The 10,000-nt window shown below is 43.5% G+C and overlaps 1 protein-coding gene across 1 annotated transcript in view; it reads left to right on the top strand.

Moving 5' to 3' along the window:
• alp3 (alkaline phosphatase 3) overlaps window positions 1-10,000 on the top strand; it is a 25,964-nt gene that overhangs the window by 6,091 nt on the left and 9,873 nt on the right. Inside the window, 1 exon segment of the mRNA XM_048264078.1 lies at window positions 2,985-3,157. Within this exon segment, the coding sequence (XP_048120035.1) occupies window positions 2,985-3,157 (173 nt within the window).

Here is a 10,000-nt window from a genome sequence, read left to right as displayed (position 1 = left end):
ATATCTGAAGCCAGTTTGTCTACTTAGATACTGTAAATCCTCAAATTATGACGGGGTCATAAGACAAAGTACAGGCCTTTAGGGGCAGGATTGTATTCCGAAACGACCCTTTATTTTCTTATCGAGTTTTTTTATTTTTTTTGAGACATCGTTTCTTTGGAGCTGACATACTGGTAGGCATTCAAAAGCATGACATTTTCGGTTTAGTTTGATATTTAATTTAATTTACGTTCCATGTAGTTGAAAGACTGTCGGGATTTTTAAACAAACCATCCGCTTTCATGCGTTCATTGAACGTCCGCGGTGCTGTAATGGAAACCTGGATTGGCGTAGCCAAGTAGCCCTATTGAGTTATTTTTAAATTATGCATGCATAATTCCCCTCTTAGTGTTTTGTTGTGCCTATACAGTGTTGGGAGTAACGCGTTATAAAAGTTTCATAATGTAGGCCTAATGGGCCTAATTTGTAACGTGGTAGGCTAATGTAAGGCATTACAAAGAAAATTGGTAAATATTTTACTCGGGAGTCGGGACAAAATTCAATAACGCGTGTTAATGCATTTTAACCCGAAATTAAGTGGTATTTTGTTTTTATAAGCATATACAAATTCGCCAACAACGTCGCGAGATCAACAGAGGAGAAAAATTCTGTGTAAATTGTAGAATGTTATCTCCTCTCAGGCCTAAACTAGGCTACTTTCAAGATGATTGTGGCTGCAGCAAATTCGGGACTCTACATTTGCGACATGGACATAAAGGCCTGCTTGAGCATATGAAGGCAGAACATTCATTCATATCAGAGAGGGTAGGCCTCTGACTCTGGGTGGAATGCCGCCTAGATTAAAAAAGTTAAAGCAGATAGCCTGTTTTCCGTTCTATGTTGACAGCTGCTGGACTGGACGGTGGAAGAATAACTAATTTTTTAACTCAATTACTGTAACTGGCGTTCGTTAGGACCGTACCACTGGAGGAGGGACCGCTCATAAACTCTGCTTAATTGTTGCAAATATAGACTATATAGTTGCGACTTCCGAACAGTTTTTGTGAGTGCTACTTTGTTAATATTTGGGGAAACTGCGAGTAAGGGGCTGCGACCGTTCTACATGTCGGCTGCTGAAGTGCCGCGAGGGTGCAGCAAATGAACTTCAGAAACAATACACGGGTTTCTCGTTTACCAACAAAACTAGATGCGCGCGCAGCCTTGAGGCAGAAGTAAACTTGGTGGCCGATCCACAATGTTATAAACTTAACCTAAATAGTCGGCTGCTATGCGCTACAATCAGATTTTTGTATACCCTGTTGTCTCAATGATAATAACATCTCATTTCAGACTATATTTCAAAGTTTGGCGTTCATTTGGATTATTAATATAACATCAGTATTTTTGTCATTTTTTGGCAAGACATGCATTCCGATTAGGGATATTGAACATATTTAACATTCTCTAACCATCGTGATTTCGAATTGGTGCAGTTTTCAGCACAAAAACTCATTTTATTATTTTGCTCTTTTGCATTGCTCTATGCTGTATATGGTGCTTTCTGCCTCTTGGTTGCGCACGCATGTTTTCGTGACGTTCCATAGAAATCCATGTATATATTTAAGCTCACAACATTCAGACTGGCACAAAAAGTTATCGGCCACCGGGAAGTTCCCGAGGCTCCCGATAGCCAATCCGGGGTTGCATTCAAAGCATTAAATAACTTAATTTAACAGATATTGCAACTGCATGGTTAACTATATCATGAGGTTAATAAAGCTGGTTCTGAATTAGTCATTGAGTTAATAGCTTTATTTTGTTATATAGAAGTATCTAAATAACCTGTTAAAATGTACCAGAATTCAGGAAATTGCATATAGTCCAAAAAAAATTTGCTGCTGCTTCAGTAAGGTTGTTGCTTGAAGTTTGATTTGACATGGTCAGCCATTCAATGATAGCGACACAGTAGACCCTTTCCCACGAAACGTGCTCAACTTCCTATTGGATGCGCGCAATGACGCTCTTCCTGTTTGACGACAACACCTTCCTGTTCAAGTGAGATAGCTCTCACACACACATATGAAACGCTCTCACACACACATATGAAATGCTCACACACACACATATGAAATTCTCTCACACACACATATGAAATCATGAAAATATGAAAATTTTCGTATTAGTGTGTGAGAGGTTTCACATGTGTGTATGAAAGCGTTTCAGTTGTGTAAATGAGAGCGTTTCACTCGTGCGTGTGAGAGGTTTCAGTATAGCGTGTGAGAGGTTTTAGTATAGTGTGTGAGAGGTTTCAGTATAGTGTGTGAGAGGTTTCAGTATGGTGTGTGAGGTTTCAGTATAGTGTATGAGAGGTTTCACATGTGTGTATGAGAGGTTTCAGTGTATTGTATGGCGTTTTTCATTATATGAGAGCGTTTTGTGCGTGTGTGAGAGGTTTCAGTATAGCGTGTGAGAGGTTTTAGTGTAGTGTGTGAGAGGTTTCAGTATGGTGTGTGAGAGGTTTCAGTATAGTGTGTGAGAGGTTTCAGTATAGTGTGTGAGAGGTTTTACATGTGTGTATGAAAGCGTTTCAGTTGTGTATATGAGAGCGTTTCACTCGTGCGTGTGAGAGGTTTCAGTATAGTGTGTGAGAGGTAATTCTGAATAATGTCCTAAAGGGCCCCTCATAGATACGTATGTGTGTGTGTGATATGTGTGTGTGTGTGTGTGTGTGTGTGTGTGTGTGTGTGTGTGTGTGTGTGTATTACGTGTGTGTGTGATATGTGTGTGTGATACGTGTGTGTGTGATATGTGTTTGTGTGTGTGTGTGTGTGTGTGTGTTGTGTGTGTGTGTGTGTGTGTGTGTGTGTGTATGTGTGTGTGTGTGTGAGTGTGTGTATTACGTGTGTGTGTGATATGTGTGTGTGATACGTGTGTGTGTGATATGTGTTTGTGTGTGTGTTACGTGTGTGTGATACGTGTGTGTGTGTGTGTGTGTGTGTGTAAAGGGAAGTCTGTGGGCATCGTGACCACGACGCGTGTCCAGCATGCCACCCCTGCAGCCAGTTATGCCCACAGCGCCAGCCGCACCTGGTACAGCGACTCAGATCTGCCCCCTGGAGTCCAGCAGGGGGGCTGCACCGACATCGCCAGCCAGCTGCTCAACAACACCGACATCGACGTACCACACACACACAGTCACATCACACACACCACACACACACTCACACACACACACACACATGTATCACACACACACACACACACGCACACACACACACAAATAAAAACATATACACACTCAACTATTCAACAACTCTGAATGTGTACAATGGTGTGTGTTTGTAAATTATAGACCTCTGAAGTTCGCCTACAAAAAAGCTACCTTCTTTGCCCATATAAGGAGATCCGGTATCTTGAGATTTTTCCTATGGGAAAATAACAAGGGGATTTGGAATTATCACACCTGTTAATCTCTTGCAGGGACCACGAAATTGGAAATGTAAACGTTTTGCTCTACACACTTTTGTCCTCTGCCTTCGAGTGGATACTGATCAACGGTACGTGACGGCGGCACAGGTGTGTGAGTTCCATCACATTACGTGCGATGCAACTTGGCATTAAGCTAGTTAGCAAGTTAGCTCTGGGGTAGACTTGTTCGTCCCCGCGAGAGTTTAAAGGTCCCATGTGTAAGAACTTCTCCCATCTAGTGTTTAGGGATTATATTGCAACCTAATAGAACTACGGTAGCCGTCGCACATCAAAAACATAACACCCAATTCACACCAAAGATCCGCGTCGAAACGAAACCGTCACAGAAGGAGTTGCAGCAGTGTGAATTAAATGGTGCACGTCGTTGTCAGTTGTTGCAAGCCGTCACAAAGCATTTTACATTACCATATCTAGTCGCAGCTCATCTCGTTGCGAATCTACCTAGATGATGACCCTAGTTCCGGACTCCTAAATAGGTGTGTCAAAACATAAACTTTTCTCGGTAACACTTTACTTGACAGTATCGACATAAGAGTGACATGACACTGTCATGAACACATGACACTGTCATGACACATGAAACTTAACCCTAACTTCTAACCCTAATCCTAGCCCCAACCCTAAACCTAACCCTAACCTGGAGCCCTGAAGAAGTAGCAATGCTACGAAACGTCGGCTTTTTATAACTTTTACAAAGACTCAACACAGTGCTAGAACTTTTTAAATTTCGATCTTAGAAGTTCTTACCCAAGCTATTTGGCTTTTTTAATATTAAAACTTTTAAAATTTTAACTGGAAGCTGTGGAGTTTCCCCTCAAAAACAAGGACAATATATTCTCTCTACAAACCACCAAGGACTTCACCACTGGATCATCGACTTCAGCCTTCTCCATAAACTCATCCTGACAGGTTTTTTCCAACCTTAACACAAGGATTCATTACCACTGGCTGTGCAATAAAGTTTCTACTGGACTCTGAGGCTCACCTAACCGCTTAGGTGAGCCTTTTACCTGACTACTGCTTTTACTGAGGTAAGATTTCCCCACAGCTATCCCCCTTTTTAATCTTGTTTAAGCCTGTTTTGACTCTTTGTTTTCTTACATTTTAGCTATCCCCTTCACATTTTAGTCCTTCTCTTTTAATTAAAACTATTTATTTGCCCTTTCCTTTTTTTATATAAGTTATTTTACCCACACCTTTTCTTTGCCCCTTCTATTTTCTTGTCCACCTGCTCACCCATAACCACACACATTTACCTTAATCTCATTTACCCCCCATGGATTAGCCTAGCCTTACACTCAGCCTTTTTCCTTATTTCTTCCTTTTCTTTTTACTCCATTACTCACTTTAACTTCCTCCCTTCCCCACTTCTTAACCCTACACACACGCGCACACACACACACACACACACACACACACGCGCGCACAAACACATTTTTTTTCCCCTTCTCTCCTGATCCCTACCCCACACACATTTACACTTCTCATATTTTAATTATATCCTCCTTTTTTAATCTTTTTTTTAATTATTTCTTTGTTTTTTACTGCATGTTTTGTCTCCATCCACCCATAACATATTATGTCTGCCACAGTTCCCCTTCCCAAACACTTAACTAGACCCACTCATAGACATCCCCCCCTTAGACCCCAACCCCATCCTAGGCCTACTGCACTCCTCCCCACCCCCCCTCACACTTACAGAAATGCAATTAACAACCCCACACAGAGAGGCTTTCCTTTACAGTACCCTACCCACTCTTATTCTTCACATAACACGCCCCCTCCTACCTATGCCCCCCACCCAACACCAGATACATTCACACACACAGACCCTAGGCCCACACACATATGCATCCACCTTAACCTCCACTAGACCCCCCTCTTCACACACACACACACACACACCCCACTCCACCACCAGACATGTACACAAACACTCTCAGACATGAACCAGATCCCCTCACACGCCAACAAGCCAAACAATAATTTTAAATTAATCTTAAGTCACACATCACAAACAGATCACACATACAGTTTGATACACACACTTTCCCCCACAGGTATGTACAGACAGACAGGTCACCAAACTCACAGAATTCATCAAACCAGCTGCCTACACCCCAGACACTAGAACTACCTAGAAACAACACAACACAGTGGATGGAACCAGAAATATGCAAATTTTTTACACAACCACTACCCCTCACAAATTTTTAAATTTTACTACATCTTCAAAGCACCTTTTTTAACAACACAGCTTTTTTTCAAATAGCGTGTGGCTGTAAGACCAGGAAGAGGTACCAGAAAAGATTCACCGACTCCACTCTTCCCACAGTTCACCTGGCCCTCAACCCCCTACTCCTGCCCCGTTTGCCTACCCCCTCCCTCCCCATACCCCCCCCATCTACTTTAACATGCCTTTCAGATTTTTCCACCACTTTCATCCACAACTTCACCATCACACACAACCACAGACCGCGTTAGCAGTCAAACACTTCCCAACCCTACTTCCACTTCCCTCCCACTTCCACCCTTCCAACCATACACAATCCCCAATCCCTACACACCACCAGGATCCACCAACTTACAGACTCACACACATACAACACTGACAGCTGACACACTCTACTACACCACACTTTACACCTCCACGCACTCCTGCTAACACAACCACACACCTTTCCCCCTACATAATATCACAAGCACATACAGCAAAGCCACTACCCCAGCGTCCCACATTGAGAGTCACCACACAGTTTCACCACACAATACACAGCCAACCGGAAATAAACACTACCCCCACCACCACACACTCACCCAGGTCAACACGTACACAACCCCCCCCAACCACTTTAGTAGTACACACCCTTGATAATATAGTTTCCTTGTCCCACAGCACCCACCAGAGTAGAGGAGAGGGAGACTCGGCCCTCCGCAGCTGGAGAGGGGGCGATGACGCATGGACTCATCAAGTCAAGCGATGGTCACAACCGAAAGCTGAGCCTTCCATCAAAAGCAATGGAACTGCCGGAGACACCCAACCCTCCTATCCCTTCCACACCACACACCATCTCCAACCTCCTCTTACAACCCACACCACCCACTACACACCTCCTTCCACCCCACTTACCACGGGCCCTCAGAAACAAACTGGAAGAATGGTCAATTTCAATACACAAACCACTAGCTTTCATAGGAGAGCCCAATCCCAATAGGATTCCCCTTCACCCATCCCGATATACAAATTGACAGTTACCCTGGAGCCACCACCTACCACTTTGCCAAACTCTTACAGAAACCACCCCTTCCCCTAAGTGAAGTCAGGATCTTGTCAGTGGGCCTCAACAACAAGGACCATCACCCCAAACACCAGCATCAGACGGTTCTCATCCTTCCACAAACATGCTTCTACAGTTTTCCAATAATTCATACACATTCTCTCTATTAATTTTTACCTCACCACTACCCAACAGCAGGCTAATTTTAATCATTAACTACTTTATAATCTTCCCACTTTCCCCATATCCCCACTATCCCATAGACACCTTCCACAATTACCTAAGATAACATACACTGGACAACCTATACAGTTTTATACACCTTTACATTGGTGCTAATATTTACATTTTCAATAATTCCACCTATAACCTGGCTCCCCTAACTCCTACTCTCCCTGCACACCTACCTCTCCACCCACTCCCACCCTCCCTCATGATTTAATTCAGAAACCTTCCACTCTTTTTCCAACTCCACTTCCCCACAACGCCTCTTGTTGAGAGGGGGTTACATCTATTCCACACACCACTGCATGTGGACCGAGGAACCTAGAGGGACTTATACCTTTATCACCGCCATTTTTTAAAATACTCCATCACTTTCCTCTGATTTACACCTACACTTCCCACCCCCTTTCACTCTCCCCTCCACTTGGGAACCCCTACACTTCACAATTAGATAAGAAACTAGTTAAGACATTCACAGGGACAGGCGGCACTCAATTCCTTTCTCAGACACCTCCCCCCACCACCAGCAACCTCACACTAAGGAAAAACAGGCCGTTTCACAACTCACAAACAATAAAATATAGTCATCAAACCGGCAGGACAAGAGGTTCCAAAATTGTTATCGCTGGACACCATCACTACCTCACTGAAGCACACAGACAGCTCAACAACACCCAGTTTTATACACCCATAGCACAGTCCACCCAACCCACGCAATGCAGTCGAAATCCATGGGTTAGTCACCTCACTTTATCAGCAACACTTCATTAACCATAAACAAAGTATATTTTTACAAGGACGGACCACCCGACTCACGACAATTCTATCTCCTCCCAAAAAATTCACAAACCCCCACACACCTGGACAGTTTCCTCTCAGGTTCCTCCTGAATTCGATCCCATTGTGTCAGATTGCAGCAGCACCACATACAACATTTCCATCTACATTGACTCTATCTTAACCCCCTTTCAACAGACGCCCTTCCCTACCTCGGGATACATACCACTTCCTCACTAGGCTTCGACCCATGGCAGTCCCACACCACACTCACCTCTTCACTTTTAGGCGTGAATAGCCTTTACCAATATCAACACCCCGCCCGGGATTACAAACGGTTCAAAACACTTTTCAAAAAAATACCCAGACCCTCACAGACCGGACACCATCCTCCTGCAACTTTTAGAAATCTGTCTCACTCACAATGATTTTAACTTTGACAAGAAACTTTACCTACAAGTACACGGGACTGCCATGGGTCAGCGCTTGCACCTTCCTTCCTCGCCAACATTTACATGTGAGTGAGTGGGAGACAGGCATCCTCTGGCCAAGTGCCCCTTCAACCCACTTTTTATTTTTGGGATTATCTGGATGACATCATTGGACTTGGCCACACCCCTACAGGATTTCAACACTTTTTTTTAGACACCTTAAACTCACATCACCCATCCATCTCCACTCTAAGGCCACTATTGACCCCTCACCAAATTAATTTTTTCTGAGACACTACCATCTTTTTTTCACCCTATTTCACCTACACATAAAACTTTTAGCTCCAAAGTTTACTTTTAAACCCACGGACACTCACTCACTTTTGTAACAAGCACAGTAATCACCAAACCTGCGTTTAGATCCATGGTTAAATCACAAATGAAATCCGCTTTCGTAAGCATCTGCTCCTTTCCCACGGACTTTCACTTTGCTTAAGCCAACAACTTTTCAAGCTCTTTCTAAACGCCCATCCGCCACATTAAGCACTGATTCTCGGCGGCCTTTGCGTTACGGCCATATATACACTTAAACACCCAAACACTTCACTCATCATACACCCCTTTAAGCGGCCCGTCGCCCCGCTAACCTAGACCTAGACCATCCTAACTTTGACCTAACCTTAACGGATCTGATCCCAGGCCCTTACCCCTGGCCTAACCTTTTAGCCCTAACCTTTTTCCTAACCTTAATTCCTAAATTTAACCTTTGCCTGACCCTAACCCCAAGCCCCCAGCCCTGACCTTGCCTCGGCCCTGGCCCCAGCCCTGGCCAGCCCGCCCCTAACCCCAACCCCTGACCTAACTTCCCAACCCTGACCCACGGTGCATCATCATAGCTTTATTGGCACCTATCACCACGGGCGTACAACACCTTTATTCACCACACACTGAAACAACACTATACTGGTTCCAAAAACACACCCACCTTCTAAAACACCACACACTCATCTCAGATATGGACGTAATAAAGGCCTCAAAGACCATCATCATACGGCACCACCTTCACCAGATCCACCTTACAGCCACCACCCTAAAGAAGGCTTACACTTCACCCCTGCCCCTATTCATCACTAATATCCATAGTCACTGTTCTGCACCCACTAATCCACTAAACTTAGACACTCCTAAACATAGTATATGATCACCTGCACTCACTGTCACATGTTGTACATCGGGAAACTGGACATACACTCGCATACAGCCTCAAACAACATCTGCACAACATACATAAAAAAATACACTCCAACACTTGTTTTGGGTCACACATTTCCAGACACCCTAACATCACACATTTGAGGGTCTGTGGCCTTGAAGGAATCCAGGCTGGACAACTTTTACAGAGGAAAAGAGCAGAGAGATTGTGGATTTTAAAACTTCAAACATTACACCCACAAGGTCTTAATGAAAAATTAAATTAAAGTTTTAAACCACTCTGTGTCCTTTTACAGCTCCTCTCTTTTATTTCCTTTTTTAACTTTTATTTTATTCTATTTTTATTTAATTTATTTGACTTTTTAGATGGGATTAGTGGGGCGGGGACAACTGGCCAGTGCATAATGGTCCAAACAACCACTTTCCACTAAAACAAATTTTAATTCTAATTTCCTAACCCTAATTCTAACCCTAACTCTAACTCTAAACCTAACCCTAACTTGTTATGACAAAAACCGAATGTCACTTAATAACAGAAGTGTTATGTCATAGACGTTTATGACTTGTTTATGACACGTTCATGACAGTGTTATGTCACTCTTATGTCGA

The sequence above is a fragment of the Alosa alosa genome, chromosome 15, assembly GCF_017589495.1.
Source record: "Alosa alosa isolate M-15738 ecotype Scorff River chromosome 15, AALO_Geno_1.1, whole genome shotgun sequence".
Classification (NCBI taxonomy): Eukaryota; Metazoa; Chordata; class Actinopteri; order Clupeiformes; family Clupeidae; genus Alosa; species Alosa alosa.
The sequence above is the reverse complement of the archived record's forward strand: the minus strand, read 5'-3'. Positions and strand labels throughout refer to the sequence as shown.